Here is a 17,888-nt window from a genome sequence, read left to right as displayed (position 1 = left end):
CTCTACCCCATGCAGTGCGACAACATCCTGCCATTCTCTTGTAAATAGATTGTTTATTAGCGTTTTAATGTCTTTTTATGAAAATAAACAAATAATGAAGATTACCATCATGAAAATTACCGTTTGCACATTTTCTACTTGATGTTTTCCCTTCACCGGCAGGATCTTACGTTTCTGTCAAATCAGGGTGCGTGCATGAATGAAAGGGACTTGTGGAGTTGCTTTAATTTTCTTCCGGAAAAGATGCAGCGAGCTTGATAAACATTCGTGTCATGAGTGGAGTTTTTCGTGCAGTTTTCTTACATTCTTGTCCATAAAACACCCAAAGTATTGAACTAATTCTAGCAGCAAAATACGGATATCGGCTATCATTTTATTCGGTGGCCTGAACTCTTCCCAATCGCTGTTATGGATTGCCCTTTAAATTGCAAGGAATCGAAAAAAAATCTTGTGTAAAGCTTCGTACAAATAATTTCGCTTTCCTCAGTTTAATTAACAAAAAACATCTTTTCATCGAGATGCACCACGAGTATTAAATCTACGTTTCATCGTATATCCAATTGCCCTATTTTAAAAATATCTGACAGGATGAATTAATTGCATTACAACGTGGGGACACACATTCGTCCATAAATACATATCACTTTAAGGTCAGCCGGTTATAAAAACAATGGAGTTTCATTACATGAGAAAAGTAAACAAACCATCATCCAATTTTAACTCCAAGAAAACATCCACGGATATTCTTCTCCAACTAAACTGGAAAATTTGAAAAATGGTTACACGATTACAGATCGAAGTCTCATCAGCAATATGCCACAAACCTGAATCACGTACCTACTATGGAGACCTTGGCACTCACACAGACAATAGTCACATAGACAGTGCAGTGATTGAATGACAATATATAACGTGTATTTCAATATTGATTGCGTAAACAATATACTTTCTATAGCTATGTCCGTTGACAATGGCGACAAATTGCCGAGTAAAAGAGCAGGTTGTTCCGGCCAAAACGAGCCAGCCCACGAGTCACGAAATGTGCGAAGGAGACAAAATACCGATAAACAACAGCGTTGGTATCTGCTGAACTCATCACATATATAAGACAATGGGAAAAGGATTTCCATTAAAAAAACACCATATTTCCGCACACGATTTGTTTCTCTACACGCTCGTGGCATACAGTGGTAGGCCTAATTGTCGTCTGACAGGAAAACAGGCGCCAAACCTGCAGTTAACAAAGGAAAGAATTTGGAAGCCAAGGACAGAGTCAAGTTAACAGATCACCTGTTTATAACTAATCGGTGATACACAAAAATCAAACTGATGCAAATTGGTCTTCAAGAAAACTATTTTGCTCATTTTTTTCATCATAATCGATTAGCAGTAATCGAAATGTTTACACTTGCTGGGATTACGGAGGCCTAAGCAATCTCCGGTAGCCTACGTATGACAGACAGTTATCCCCTGGGTCCCGTAAAAATAAACCCTGCCAGCCCTACCAGTGAAAAAGACCTGTCTATTGAAACAGTCTCGACGTTATTTGCAGAAATAAATCTGTTTACTCTTCAACATGAAGTGGAGTATCATAGGTTTTGTCCCCATTTTCGTCGTAATTTCTTACCGCATCAGACTGCAAGCCACAGTTTCGTGATACGGGAATTTTGACGAGTTTGGACGAATTGTCTCTGAGGCTTCAAAAACCAGCGGTGACTGTCGCACTCTTCTGCCCACAAAATTTGCCCGAGGGCTTGTGAGCCTGAGTTTTTTTCTGTTTTTTGTTGTTTTGTTTTTGGTTTTTTTTTAATTCATCCTCTTGAACCCATTCAGGAATTCGCGCTGCACGAGTGCGGTTTATCGTCCCCCGCTGATTGAAAAATGTCGTCATTTAGAGTCCTTATTGTGGTTAAACATTTCTGCATTCTGTTTTCTTCTCGAGCCATCTGTGACTGTCAAAAGTAAAAACAAATACGTGGGATTTACGTCTTTCACGTGCAGATTGGAAAGCGGATCAGCGACTGAGAATATTAATTGTTGTTTGGGTTTTAAAACTAACTTTGAAATAATTGCAAAAACTGCAAAGCGGTGAAAAGTTCAACAGTTAAATTCTTTGTATTTTTTACAACTATCAGATGTACCGTATTTGTGGTCAGTATCGACTGGAAATTATTTGTAACCTCTGACTCTTCCATCTTTACCCACCTCCTATTCATGACATTGAACAAATGCTTGGAATTCACTTCCTTTCTGCTCAGGATGTTTCCTTCTTGTGTGGAAATGTGCATTTAGTCTGGTACTGAGTCGGCAGAAACAATTAATTTAAAGACTAATATATATTTTTCAAACAGTCACAAATGACCACTTCTGTCCAGTTCTCCCGGCTGGGTGTAATTGTATTTTTTCCAGATCCAATCAGCCGTGTTTAACCTTTTCTCATCCGATTTGAGGCAGAGGTATCACAGTGCAGCCGGACGATATCAGACTTCTACCTTGCTTGGATTGCCTTGCTGATCGTTCGGGGAGTTTTCGAAGGGCTAATGGCCCTTTCCGTTGGGGGAACACACACGCACAAAAATCATCTTTCTATAATCCCGCATGAGCTGAAATGAAATAAATGCTTTTCAAAGGTATGGCCTTGACCTTAAAATCATCTGGATTCTTATTGGAATTGACTCTAACGATTCATTTATGTTTGTATGCACTGAAGCCATGGCAGATAGTAAGCCAAATAAAACCCTCCAAAATGATGAAAGCTTATCAGTTGGTTTAAGAGCCTACTATGAACTTCATGCATATTCGTATTCAATTGATCAAAAGCTTATGAATTTGCTATAAAGTTCGTCCAATGATTTTTCCCCTCAACACAGGCAAATACTTTAGTCAGTTTCTTAATTTGCAGGTTGTCTGTGACATTTTTGTTTGGGCTGTTATTGTCAATCACTACTTTTCATGATGTTATAGGACCCCTATACCGTGGAAAACGGAAGTTAAAATGCCAACGTATTAGTTCAAAGTGACTTTGTCCAAAAGGGATCTCTAAATCATACCCTTGGCCTTCTGACTTTAAAAAGGGAAATGTTCTTTATATAGAGACCTCATCGCCAACCTGAGGGTTACTAAGCACATCTTTATACATGCCTTGGACTGTTTACAGTCTCCTGGAGGTAGAAATTACAAACTCCTTTCCGGGCCAACTTTGGGCGCCAAATCACCCTAGTTTGCACACACCGTAAAAAACTGTCAATAATCTCCCCAAATAACTGACAGATAAAAAAGATAAGAATGTCATGTTTATATTTCATCGGTGCCTGCGTGCATGCCTGCACGGTGAACTCCAGAAAGGCCAAAATTGACAGCATTTTTCACAATTTTTTTACAGCATCGAGGAGGTCTTTAGTACAGTCATAATATTTGTGGTTCAATCAATTTATTTTGTTTGAATTCACGCGGGCAGGGGGCTGCATATCTCCAGTCATTTCCAAAGCAGACCGTTATAGAAGGCAAAATAAGGCGATTTCCAGGAAGAGTCGTGACTCCCAAGCACAGGAAGAGCGATAATTTTATATTTTAGTTGAGTTCAGAATGCAACGTGCCGTAAATTAATTTCTCGTAAAGAGGCGCCAAGCTACTTGTGATTACACTCAGCTGAATCTTGCACCGAATTAGAAACTTCTAGCCAATCAGAACCAGTGTTGCTTTGAGAAATCTTGTTCTGCCCATGACCACTGTGCGGTTACTTTACCCTACGTCCATCTTTGGATGAAGGAGTGTCCGAGAGACGCAGCGGTTTCCGCCAACGGTGCTATTTTCAAGAAAACAAATAGTATGGTATTTCCGAAGATTGCAGGTTAAAGTCAAATCCCGTTCCAGAACCGGTAAATTTCTTCGCTCATCTCTATGATGAAAAAAGCCTAGAAAAAAGTCCAGCCGATTTACCAGCCGAACCTGTAAACATGAATGAGTTGAATGCAAGTTTTAAGCAAAATTCATAACATGATAATTAGTTTGTCGTTTTGTTATTGGACAAGCTTCCCCCTTCAAACGATGAATGTTTTCGGACATAGGGCAACGAACGTTGTCAATAACGAAGTGAGAGTTCAACCAAAGGCAGCATATGGGTTGCTAAGTGAGTGGGAAAAAATGAAGTTCAAAAATAAGGGACGGCAAGCACTTTAACTGGAATTTGACATAAATCTTCCCAAAGAAATGTTGAGTACCGAAAATGATCGCCATGTTCAAGGACAAAACTTAAAACACTAAGGGGGATTTTTTAAAGTGCGCTTCGGGAAAGTTGACAGACATAACATAAATGTCAGACCATTCAGAGCGCACGTTTTTGCTTTTACGCGTGCACGAAGTATTTCAAGAATGCCCTACGATGGAGAGTCCCACAAAGGCTCAAATGCCACATAAATTCGGTGCCATTTGGAAGTCAATGGATGGAATCCACCATCAACATTTTTGTGGTTTGTACTGGATACCACTAATCCTCTTGGTATTATGTTGGCGACACCCCTTGTGCAGCTTGCCATATCCGACCAATGTCTGATAATGCAGCATTATTTCCTGCAACTATAGTAGAATTTACCCCACACTTCAAAAAATCAAAACATCTATTTTGGGCAGCCGCAATGCATAATACAGTATAAGTCTGGAATTTCGGGCAACTTTTGACAAAAGATGGGCAGCACAAAAATGATTAATCTCTGAAGTCGGACATTCTTTCATTACAGAAATTTATCACTGCCAAAATGCCCTCTAACCGCCGTCCAAGCTAAAACACCTGCAAAAAATAGCTGGATATTTCGTCACAGCACCCGTGTCTCCGATGCACAATTCTACGGAGCCAAATTTATTCTTTTCCTGTCCGGGAATTCCAATTTTGAAACCTATCCTGAGGCAACCTGCCAGCCCATGAATATATTGAAAGTTAAAATAAGCCCTTTGAACGTCCGAGGGAATCGTTTTCGCAGGTATCCGTTTCAAAACATTGGGGCATTTTCCAATTCTCACTCTCCAAATTGATTGGCATTGCATACCTTCGAATCTGAGACACATTTTTTCGGTATTTGGGCAAAGGAGGTAAATACGGATTTAGGAAATAATTTTATCATGGCAACTTGATCTTGAAGTGACGATTCTGAAAGTCAGGCACTTGCCCGGACGGAAAAAGAGCTTTTAGCTGTATGCGTACGCGTATTTAATAAGATGAAATCCGAAAGACAAACAAGACAAAAATAATAATGCTGCATTCCGTTCAATTATTCCAAATAGTAACATCCCTAATGCAGTGGGTAAAGGAACTGGGGTACACGTACCAAACAAGATATGAGACGGAGAGAACCCCCCCTTCTTTGTGTTGGTCATTGTCTCACTGGAATCTGAGGAATTCTTTTCAGACAACTGGGGGATGTGTCAGGTAACAATAGTATAGAGTGTGTAAGCGATTGGACATGTTGCGGGGTACCCCTCGGTCTAATTTGTTGCTCGATATTGGGGTACATTTTGTGGGGGGGGGGGCACTTGGTGGATCTCATTCTCTGGAGTGTGGCGGGCACTCAATGGGTTCAGTCACATTTAAAACAATGACCAAGGCGGACTGTCTCCAGACTTTTTTCTGTCCATACTTTCTGAGCAGGGGGAGGGGAAGCACTCGCGGGGACACAGGGCCCCCCCCGCGACACTGCCCCGAAATTTTTAAGCTTACTCACTCAGCACAAGGAACACTTCTAAGCAAAAACCTTTCCCATAAACACGGGTGGTGTGTTCATAATCTAGATGAATTTACACTTGTGCGCGCTTTCTTTTTCGGCTCATGTACATTTTTAGTCTTTCAACATTCACAAACACATTAAAGCTGCTATTTTCAGATGGCTGTACACAAGAATTCAAATCTCTCATGAATAATAAAGAGAGTGCAGCGTGAACTTTCTTTAAATTTAGGACCATTTATGGTAACATGATTTGGCAGCTCTGTTTCAAGACAGTTGCATGATTTTTCGTGGCCGTTGCCTGGCCAACTCAGAACCTCACCCAAACTACTCCGCTTGAGCCGCCTGAAATGTTAGTCTTGAATCTGACAACTTTGTTTAAAAAATGTACTACGTCAATTCATCAATCAGTCACCAGACCAAACAGATATGACATCCAATACGAGTTGCACTTCCGCGTCTCTTAGTACCTGATCCAAAATCGGAAATCTCTACAGGAGCTGAAGACTGACAGAAACGAGAAAGGGGGGGGGGCGATTAATCAGTCCCTTGGAACAAGGGTCAAAGGCTTTCAACTTGGGCCTCTGGCACAGGTTTGCAAAAAATGAGGATCCGGATCGCGGTATGCGCTGAACTGAAACATGACTGAAGAGCTGACGAAAAGGTCTTTTGTCACTGGAATTGATCCAACATAGAAAGGGATTTATATAATATGAACAGGACTCAATTTTAATATTTAATGAAATTTTTGTATTCCTGTAGGACTGGCACCTATATTTATTGCCACCCCATTCTGAGGAAGCTTTAAATTCTTGTCAAATTGTCTGCGATCTTCACGAGAGAGCCTTGTTGCTTTCGCCCCTACGTTTCATGGACTATTTTACGATCAACCCCGGATGTGTATTTTGTTGGGATTCAATTAGGCGTTGACGTACGTGTCTGCAAAATATAGACTCATCTGCCGGCATAAATCCATCATGATTATGCCCGTTCTGGGGCGATAAAACAAACGGCCGGCCGCTGTGACTTTGACACTTTGTGGAAGTGGCCCGTCAACGTGGACAATAAATCAACTCGTAAAAAATATCATCCTCGTTAAGCTGTGAACCCGGAATGATTTTGAACGTGTTTCATTTTTTTACCGTGAATTTTACCACGTGCTGCGATCAAGGCACCGGGGATCCTGGGCTTGCAATCCGTGGGGGGTTACCCACTCGATGCGGTACCCTGTTTGTTTTCGTCTCAGTTATGATGAAAACAAGCCCTTCATACCACAACATTATTGGGGCTATGATTGTAAACTGGATCGAATCGAAAATGCAAAAAAACTTATCAAATACACACAACTGCGCTCCAGGAGAGCAGTGGGGCATTTTTAACCAGCAAAGCTAAAAGTTCTTTGTTTACAAAGTACCATTTGCTTTGATATCTCCCCGGAGGCTATTTTTAGCTTTAGCATGTGGTCGTTTCATAACTTCGAGCATTCCAATATATTCTTGGGAAATCATTTTTAAGACAGATGTTAACAAGCGAATAATCCCTTGACACGTCGACCGGTCACTTGCAGGCCTACCGGTTTCGAAGGCTCGTGACCTGCATTTTTTTTCTTTTCGAGAGATAAAGAAATCTTTTTGTCCTTACAAGTTTTTGTAACTGTGCTGGCTTGTGTGTACTGACCATACACATTGATATTTTCTGCTTGTCCACCTAGACGAGCGTACGCACAGCACTCAAACTAGCAGTGAGTAGCACCAGTTTATCACAGCAATATACGTTTCATACAAATTCCTTTTCACGTCAAAACCGTTCTGGATATCCCGATTTATCACGTTATCACAGGTAGATTTCTTTAAATTCCGCATTGCCTAGTCATTCCGGGTGGTGACACGCCGTTGACTACACAGAAGGCACAAGACTAAATAGATCAGACGGCAACAAGACGTCTCGTGAATGATTGGAAAAGAGGGAAGGGAATGGATGATCAAGTCAAAAAAGATGGATAGATTTTCTTTAATTGAAAAACATGAAAAGGACTGATTTGGAAACTCCACCATTGATATGTCCCCATTTTTCCATCAATCAGAAAGACATCTACGACTAATTCACTACTGCCATTCCCAATTGAATTATCCCGACTGGATGTGCGAGTGACACCCCGGCAAAAGAATAGCCAAATGTCATAAAGTATCGGACTGACATCGACACCGTAGCACTTTAAGACTCCAAGGCACCTGGTAGAGGGGGATTTCCCCAGGGAGCAATCGTGGACTAAGCCTGAATTTTTCTGAAAGTCAAGTTCAACACCTCTGTTTAAAGTGCAAGATTCCAGTAATTTTTGTCTTTGTCATGAAACTGGCCATGGATGTGAGACTGACAAGCCCTCACGGATGGTTTCCTAGGAGGAGTTTGCAGGGGAGGCTCCCTGGCAAAGTAACGTAGTCTCATTTTGATTGTAGTTTGAAAACAAATACATGCAAATTAATACAGCTTTTAGAGCCCTAAAGTCAGTCAATTCTGGCTTCTACCATTTGGAAACGAGGATATTCCATTAGAGGTAACCTTTATTATTTTTTCATTCTAAATGGGACCTTATGTGTTGCGTAATTATGGAACATATTTACGTCTATAGTTGCCAGGTTGTTTCGAGTCTTTCCACAGCTGTTTGTGTTCAATTTCAAGAACCTCGTTGAGGAGGTGTCAAGGTGAAGCATTATTTTTTTACACTGCACTCTGGTCGAAATCATGTTCTGTTTCGAACTTTAATGTACTGGTGTTGTAATAACAGGCATGGCGTCGATTCTGCCCCAGATATCACATAGACATAATCATAAGTCCCTTTTGATTCTCATTCTGATAAGACGTTTCTAATGCCCTGATTACAAACTGTGGCACTGTTACGAACGTGTCATAGCCAAAGCGATATTTACGGAACTCAATCGCATATTTCATCGTTAATATTCCAAACACCGACTGCTATATATATTTTAAATTGAATCTTATGGGTTGAGAGTCACGTTTCCCCAGCAAAGAGTAAATGTCAAAGTACGCTGTTAACGTTCATATCCCAAATGTCTATATAGACTATGCACCCATCACCAACATTATCAATATTTGGTGAAAGTTCTGCGTGAACCAATAGCATGGTTGACACTTCACGGAGTAGCTTAACAATTTTGTAGGGGTATATTTCTTTTTGGAAACCTTCCTTGCAAGCAAAGGCAAGCAAGTTTTCGTTTCAAATGAAATAGTTTTGTTTTTCAAGTAAATTGGTTTATAGACGCTTACTTATTTATTTATTTGGGCATACTTTGTCGATGGACAAATTACAGCGGCAAAATGTAACATCTTAGTCCACACAAAATATTATTTCTCTCCGTAAAGCTTTATTCCCAAAAAAAAATCCTCATCGTCGTTCTGCTGCTCATCCACGTTCTTGAAATATTTAAGAATCCATTCACGCAAAATTGGAGAGAAAAACATCAACCCTGACATTTCGCAATGTCCGGGCCTAGATTATTACGTTAGTCGCCACAATGCCCTCTTCATCTCGCGCAATGGCTTATTTAGACTCGGTCTATTGTCTCTGAAGTCCACAAATAGCTGAAATAATTTGGACATACACGCGTTGATGTTCTATTTGGGCTTATCATGTACATTCCGCGTATATTCATAATGCACACTCACTTTGGCCTTTACTTTAACCTTTTCTCAAGAGCCACGGGTCGAGTTCGGGCGGCCTGTTCTTGACACGGGTTTCTTGTTCTCGCGCTCGAACGGCGGGAACACGACTCAAGAACACTGTTCTCGGAACAGGATCACACACCACCTCCTCGTCAGGGTTTTACAGGAACACACGGAAAAACTCGTGAGATTTTGATTTTCGAACAGCTGCAAAAAGTGGAGAGGTGGCTTCCAAAGCCATAGACCATGTAGACAATGGGAAGTTTTGCAACATTAACATTAATTATTTTCCTTAAACGCAGAAATGAATGTTCCTATTAATATAGAAAAGAATTCAACCCATCCAAAACTTAAGTCTCGAGTAACGTACATGGGCGCCGCCATGTTGCATGTTGTTTGTTTCTTCCCGGCGTTCGAGCGGCCGACCCACGAATAACAAATCGAACTGTTCGTGAACATACGGGAACAAGCCGCCCGAACTCAGCCATGGTTCCCAAGTACTGTTGACAAGGGAAAGCCTGCCCTCTGTGAGATAAGGCAGAACTAATAACTCGAATTGCGGAACTCACTGCCTAAAAACAGTGTTTATGATACTCACTTTACCAAAATAAAATTGTTTAAATATCCACCGTGTTACCAAGCGACTCAACTCTTTCCCCAATCAGACGTCTGTAATTCCAAGACATCATTACATGACCACGGCCATGTACATGAGGATGTGGTGACCTAGCTCGTACAAAAAAATCTCTGTAAATGAAAATTTTAATTTCTTTAATGAAAGAAAATGAACCATCTTCGTCCTGAGCATCTATTAAAACATTATTAAAAGCTGACAGATTACCACAATTCTTTTCCCTGCAAGAAGCGGATCAGGCGTTCATGGCGACGATTACGGCGTGTGACCTCATGGTATGGCGACAAACTTGTGGATAATTGTCCCAGCAACGAGAGGGGATTTGAACGTCATGACGACTGAACCAAACTCAAATAACGATAATCGAACGTCAGCTAATGCAAGTCGGATATCGATTAAAAAGTTTTATAAATAACCCTGCATGTTTGGCGTTTAAAAGGTCATCGGTTTATTACGTCCACGTCGTTGTGAACGATTTGAGACCACATGGCAGAAATAGCGTTGGATATAATCTCTTCTTGAAGCTGCGCCCTCGTTGATCAAACAACTAATGACGCAACTGACGCCTTTCTCTAACCTGTGCGCGTGATGGCAACGTCCGTGCATTGGTGGACAGTTTGTATCTCAGCATGTGATATCACCGATTACTTCCGACCGATAAAAAGCACCGACATATTAGAAAAACATGGATTCATAGTAATTAGAGGCGTGAAATAGGGCGCCCTCTATACTTTGATTGAGCGGCTCACCTTCCACATTTCTTAAGCTAGCCCGAATATAATTATATCTGTATTTTTTCCTTCTCTTGCAATTACCTCCTACGTGGCGTCATATAATTAATGATTGATTCTATGTATAAAGCGAAAACTGGTGTTTGTTCAAATAAGGCGACATGGTAGATGGAAGTGTGATTGATACCGTTCTTTCGAAAAGAGCGTTGCCATAGTGACGGCGGCGTAGGCGGTCTACAACGCTACCAGTTGGAGGAGAGGCAAACAATCATTGGGTGAGTCGCGTCAAGGCGTGGTTACATGAATAAAGAGAATCGTCCTGCCTAAAAATAACAACTGGGTGAGTATGAGAAGTACGCGGCCCACTTCAAAACTTACGGAAAACACCGAGAGAGATAAACAGCTTCAAGATTTATGACCAAACTGGAAATCTTACCAATGCAACAAAAAATGCTCTTGCCGCACATCCATGTTCGTTATTTATTCAGGCACGCCATTTGAAGGATTTTACTGCCTCGGCTAAGCCGCTTACTTTGTAATGCTCATGACGCAAGTTATGTCAAATCGTTCAGAAATCCTGTCAAAGTTAAAAGTTACTTTGTACCACCCTTTTTCGACCAAGAAATCCCATATCAAGTATCCAATTAAAACGATTAGACATTCTTTAAAATATCCAAAGAGAAAGTAAATCATTGCCTACAACAATTAGTGCTTAGCATGGTGTAACATAAAAACAATTTGCGCAACATTCTCGGTGCAAGTTCTCACTGGAGAAGTCCGCTTTTCATGATTTTGTTTTCCTTTCACGAGCGAACTTTGTAGCTTAAAAGGGGATGACAGATAGCCAAATCTTGAAAATGAAATAAACTTCCAAGCCCCAAAGGGTGCGACTGAAAACAACCACAAGACGAATAATCATCTTGTGAACAACTGAAAATCCGCTACCCCATACGACAACCTCTGAAGGAAATGTCCTTTATTTGAACATTAATTCACAATTTCTAGCAGGACGTATGATTAAATATTGCAAAGAAATCCCCAGAAACATCGGCCATATCACCCTCTGTGGCTTGTGATAGGGATTATGACCTGATGTGCTTACTGCAAAATCGACAATACGTCGCCAGTGGCGTCACTTGTCCCTGTCAACTTGACTTCGGTAAATTTGTTCTCCAAATCAAATTTTCGGTGAGCTTCTCTGCGCTTTTTTATTCCCCACGCCAACTCTGCGGGGTTTGACAAGGGAATCGAAGGATAGGTTGAATGATTACCGATGCAATTATTTAGGCGCGCCAAGAATTGAAATATTTCAGTTGTAACAGGTGACAAAATTTCCCCAAACAAAATTTGTACAAATGCATTGTTTCAATCAGTTGTTATCCACTTTCTTAGCCGGTATGGCATCCACAATTATTTACACCTGTCACTAAACAATAAGTTTTTTCTTAAATCAGTAAGAAATAAGAAATGTTGACACACTAATCTTTCACACCTTAATGAATATTTACACGTGCGTAATGCACAGCCGCAGGGAAAACAAAACATAAGACATTTACCGGAACTGTACATAAATACAACATGTGTCTTCGACTATTTCACTTCATTCTAAAACCTCAACAAAAAAGTACATTTCGATTGACACAGAAGGTCACTGTGCAAATTTAACCACAAGAGGGCGATATAAAAATTAAAATCCGAACGTGACCATAAAAGCTGTGTGCGACTACGCGTGCCCTTCAAAGTAACAAGAAACCCCGAAAGAATGGCAACTCTCAAATCGTACATTTATGCCATTAGAGCAAAAAAATGGACATAGGTTTCACAGACTTACCTCTCGATTTCCCCCGTCGACAATGTCAGAAGTTGTCGGTCGTCAGGATTAGAACCGATCAGACGAATCAAGACGATTTCAGCATGACACTTTCCGATAAAAAATTGTCAAGCTTTTGTCTGCATATGTGCTGTGTTTATCCTCAGAAATCCCATGGAGGTGGAAGTCCAGAGATCGAAGCATTAGTGTAAGGAATTCAACACCAAATAAAAGTAGACGATATTATTCAACTTCAGTATCAAAAGGGGTGTACTACTTTCCGTTTGGGAGAAGCTCGACACATTCCTGAACAACTTATCGATCAAGTGGGCTTACGTCCAAAGAGTGAGACGAGAAAATGCATAACTTCCAGAGAGAAACTACAATCAATAAGGTTCAAGTTGTTGCTTGAAGCCTTCCCACTTGATCTTCCGAGAATACCAGCTTCAAAAAGCAGCTTGACAGGAGGTAATCATACGCATTTCTACCGGTGACCCTTTATCGTGCTGAGACGACAACACAGAAAGGTATTTATTTAATGCGACGCACCATTCCCTGATTTTCATTGGGCTGCCAGACAAGGTTCAAGCTTTCGTGTTTGACACCGAGTCACTGTGATGAAGTGACCAGAACAAAGGTGGTGCACGAATCGCAATTCCTGAATTCAACGGGAAGATTCCATTGACGCATTCTCTCCTTCACACGAACCATTTTACCAAGATAAGTCGCATTCCGGAAGACAATACTCGACCTAGAAAGCAATGGCAATCAGTCTGTCTATGCTAGAAGCATGCTTCAGCTCATTTCCATTTCTTGGCTCTCAATAATTTCGGCTGTTATTTCTCAACTTGTCTCACTTTTTTTGGGGGGGGGGGACTCCAGGCTATCTGCTGTAAATACAATTTTCGTCATGTTTGGGTTGAATTGCAAAATTAGACCACAAACGTAGCTGCAAGAGCTGGAAGGTTACTCTTTAATGTAACCTGCGATATTCAATACTTTCTCGCTGAAACTGCTCGGGCATAGAGAGGCAGGAGGATTCTGAGTGTGGATGGCAAAAAGTGGTGAGTTGTTTCAGATAAAATATCCATTTTGCCCCCACCCATCCCAAAGCTTGGACACACCCCTCATAGCAGGGGCACCATGATCCAACCATCCGCCTCGATTTTCCCAAAGCTAGTTCAACCCCTACTTTGTTTCTTCTTCGGCGTTGTTACGGTAACCAATAACTCAGAACCTAGTTGACAACGAAACGATCCCGCCAAGAGTTACAGGAGAGTATTTTATTTTATTGATCAAACATAAATGATTCCATTCGACAAATCAATATGTGCCACATGATGAGGTTAAAATCGAACCCCCCTGAAATAATAACGTTCCTTTTAAATATAATAAATTTGGACCGAGTTTAATTTATACAAGCATTATTTTATGGTAAACATTGCACACATCTCTCCCCGTGTACAATACTTGCTGGGTTTATTTACGTTACAAAATATACAGAGAATAATTACCACTGCAAATAATATATAACAATTACTGTGTTGTCCATTTATAAAATAAAATTTCACCATAAAAAATTTAAAATACACGTTTAAGCCGTCTCCAAGCAGCAAGTCTTTTCAAAGTGGGAATCAACAATTATGCAGAAAACACTTCACTACTTACTGCACGAAGAAATTTCAGCTTTACGTTTGCTGAAGTCATCTCATTCTGTGCGATACTCACACAAAGCTCACCAAAAACTCACACACGCGTGCCAGCAATGACAACTCATCCAACTCCATCACTCATTTACACTCTGAGTATCGTGTCCTCTCCCACGCACCCAACTCCATGTACACACCCATTCGCACAGCTAGCACACCAACGACTGTCTCATCTCAAACTCTCCAAGGCTGATCTAACCAATTGCTCTGGCTGAAAAGAAAACGTTGCTCATTTCCTCCACTCTAGAAATAAACATTAACTGCAAAGATCTCGATCAATGTATCTATGGCGTTTTGATCAATCATCAGTCTTGGCTACACACACACTTTAAAAGTTCCATTATATCAACCCCATTTAAAAGTGAAATACTCTAAATATCCGCAACATGGTCGTTTTCTTCCTAATTATTAAAACTGATAAAAAGCGTTAGCCTTTCAAAAATGTATCCGAGAAAGCCTGCAATTTATATTCATTAAATTTTATTTGGAAAGTACTTTGCGTGCTGTGCTCACATATAACTTCGGCAAGGAGCCAGCTCCAATAACTGAAAATTTTAAAGTCTGCGAATTTTTAAGCTCGATGAAGCTGAACCGTTAATCTACCAATAGCTGCTGGTTTTCTTGTAACTGCTGTTCGATTTTTTGTTGTCTACATGCTGACTTGACTGCTCAACTGCCAAGGAATGTGACCGATCTTTTGCATACTTTTGCACTTGTTCATGAGACAACTTATAATCTATTCACAGCATAAATAAATTTCAGTCGGGCAGTTCTGAAATGAAGTTAAATCACATTCTTGCCCTGTTACGACTTCAACCATTGCTTAAAATAACACTCGGTACTTCAAATGAAAGCAATAGACACAATCAAATCATTTAGAAAAAAGACCTTACGCACAATTTCTTTTGCAACATAAATAATTTCTGTCACAATTGCAAGAGACATGTAATGATTGCTTTGTTCGGATGCATTTAACCATCATTTGCGTATCTTCGTGTAGAATGAACAGCATACTTCTGGTGTCCCACCGACAATCGGTATCATCAAATTTTCAACGACAGCTTTCAACACAAACAGATAGGTGTCCATTACTTAATTATGTACACCATATGTAACAAAAACAATGACATAACAACCAGCACTCAACCCACACAAGGCAGCATTTCAAATTAGACTTATAGAGGGATCCCAATACGACGCTTTCAGCGTCGATCTGCGCACTTCCTTGTTTGAAAACGAGGCCGTATGCGTCAGCTTCAATTCTTAATACGACCAGACGATTGAAAGTAAGGAGTCAAGACACAAAATACATAAAGGTATGTTAAATTTAGACTTTTCACGCTGTACATTTTTGTGGAAGCGTCTTTCAGGATGACTCGACACGTAAAATCAAAAGAAAACAAAACACGGCAATTTACCACGAATTAATGTACTTGCGATCGTGTATCTGCATGTGCAGTGGGCGTGGTTTAAACTGAAGTGGCGTCACACTTACGAACCGAATACTGCATGTACTGTGTTGATCGCGCGGGAGGCGCGGCGAAGTTCAACACAGAGAGCCTCGGTTTCGATGCGGATATGCGCAGACGGCGCTCATGTGAAATCCCTCTATTCACAGCTCATTTTGATTCAGCTCAGTATCACCTAATTTGCATAAACTTCAAGGAACAGGCTAATCGGTGGCGCAACTATGGGTTTGGGGATGTGACCGCCCCCTCAGCGGATACCGGTGTCCCCGGTCCCCCTCCCCAGCGGATACCGGTGTCCCCGGTCCCCCCCCCCCATTTGAAGTCTATGAATAATCTCCAGCAGATTATATTTCTTGTAATGCCCCTTGAAAACAATGTGTTTGCCCTGGGTGCCCCCCGGGGACATTTAGCCACTAGTTGGCAACTGGAGTAAATTAAAATAGCTTCAAACTTTAAAAATCTTTTAGAAACGACAAACAAAAACTAGGGTGGCACATATGAAAAACACTTAAAATTCTTTCAAGTGGAACCGGTTGAAATATTTACACACTATTTAGAACAGATATAGCAGACATGACAGGAAAGATGCTAAACATCATGGGCGTCAATCGGTGGGGGACGGGACATGTCACAGCCCCCCCCACTTTTCCGGGGGGATACTGTATCAATTGTCCCCCCCCCCCACTTTTTCCCAAAACCTAAATGAAAATGTACAGCTTGCAAAAGCAGTTGTTAAGAACTGGCTAAAGTAGCCAAAACTTGTCTCAGATCACCCCGCAGAGCATCTATACTCCAACATTTTCCGGGGCCCTTGAGTGGGCCCCGGACCCCACGCCGCTCAGAGCTTTGCATTCGCATTTCTTCTGATCAGGGCTACATGCCTCCCCAACTTTTCAAAACACATTGACGCCCTAGCTAACCCTGCAAAAACTGACAGAGTTCGACAAAAATCACGGTAAAGATAAGTACCGACTGACTATGACGGAGAGAGCAAATGTGACAAAGAGTCTGCAACAGTTCAGTTTTCCTGATAATTACGATCAAGATTATCATCATACATGACTGTGCTTAATTTTCCTGTTTTCATTTTAATTCCATGGAGTTTATTCCCAACCCAACAAGCTGATGACCTTAAGCCTTTTCTGCTGGAAATCCCTAATGTTAGCTCTTGTGTAAGCAACTGTCGCAATATAAAAAGACCACATATACGATTCCTAAAATAATCATTTATGAGTGCTTTTTAATTGCATTCTTTGGTTATGGCTTCTCTCGTTTAATCGTTTTGTGTGGAATGCAAGATTGGTTTTAGTTTTTGAAGTTGCTCTTAATGCACTGCAGGACCTTCACCAATCTCTGTTCATCTTCTGCTGTGACATCATCAACTGTTGACTCTGAGGCCTGGCCTCGTGAAGATCGAGGCAGTAGAAGACTGGCATGCCATTCTGATTCTGTCGACTGTAAAGAAGTGGACAGGACAAAAAATGCTGAGTTATGACCTGTCACAGAAAAAGTTCAGATATAGTCACAATTCAGACCTTCACATGGATGAAAACCTTAAACCTAAAATACGAAAACCTGTCCACCGTTGTAAATAAAACCTGTGATTTTAAACCGTTGGTCAATAACACCTGTGACTTTGAACCTCCTTTTGGTCCACTTTGTTCATACATGTTAATTTTTTTTTTACAAAATCTACCACATGCTTAATGATCGTAAATCATGGACATTAAGTCAATAAAGGACCTCCCAGTCTTCATAATATTTAAGCCCTCTGTCCACCATGTCACTACCTTTCCACTGACATAAAACATCAGCCCTATGATGAAGATCTCAGAAGAGTGAACCACTAGTTTTACACATCTCCTCCTAGGCAAACTCTACAGCAGTATTCCACCAGGAACATGAACTGTGCTGATAACGGACTATGATGAGACTGTAATGCTAGGCACAGATCACAAGGAACTATGAGGCCTCAGAATTTGATTCTTTGAGACCCTAAATAGTACCTGTCAACAAAGTGTTGGTGTAGTCACTCAATCCTGACCCATCAAACTAGCACTTGAAATAAAGGCAAATCCTTTTCAAATGTTCTCTGTTTTAAGAAAACAGACAACTACATGACAGGCTTCTTAGAACTTTT

The 17,888-nt window shown here is 40.8% G+C and overlaps 1 protein-coding gene and 1 long non-coding RNA gene across 8 annotated transcripts in view; both read right to left on the bottom strand.

Annotated features, from left to right (window-relative positions):
• LOC110983561 (uncharacterized) overlaps positions 1-13,167 on the bottom strand; it is a 95,140-nt gene extending 81,973 nt beyond the window's left edge. Inside the window, exon 1 of the long non-coding RNA XR_002598740.2 lies at positions 12,592-13,167. This is a non-coding gene — a long non-coding RNA (uncharacterized LOC110983561). The remainder of the gene's footprint in view (positions 1-12,591) is intronic.
• A 671-nt stretch (positions 13,168-13,838) lies between these two features.
• The window catches only part of LOC110983669 (uncharacterized), a 90,442-nt gene continuing 86,392 nt past the window's right edge, over positions 13,839-17,888 (bottom strand). For all 7 annotated transcript variants that reach the window (XM_087135781.1, XM_087135784.1, XM_087135782.1 and 4 more), the window contains one exon: positions 13,839-17,203. In XM_087135781.1, coding sequence (XP_086991907.1) covers positions 17,054-17,203 — 150 coding nt within the window. In that variant the 3' untranslated portion in view covers positions 13,839-17,053. The remainder of the gene's footprint in view (positions 17,204-17,888) is intronic.

This window comes from Acanthaster planci, linkage group LG04 (genome assembly GCF_054643075.1).
Source record: "Acanthaster planci isolate LZ-2023a linkage group LG04, COTS_SCS, whole genome shotgun sequence".
In the NCBI taxonomy this organism is placed as follows: domain Eukaryota; kingdom Metazoa; phylum Echinodermata; class Asteroidea; order Valvatida; family Acanthasteridae; genus Acanthaster; species Acanthaster planci.
Note: the sequence above shows the minus strand (reverse complement) of the source record. Positions and strands in the feature narration are given on the sequence as shown.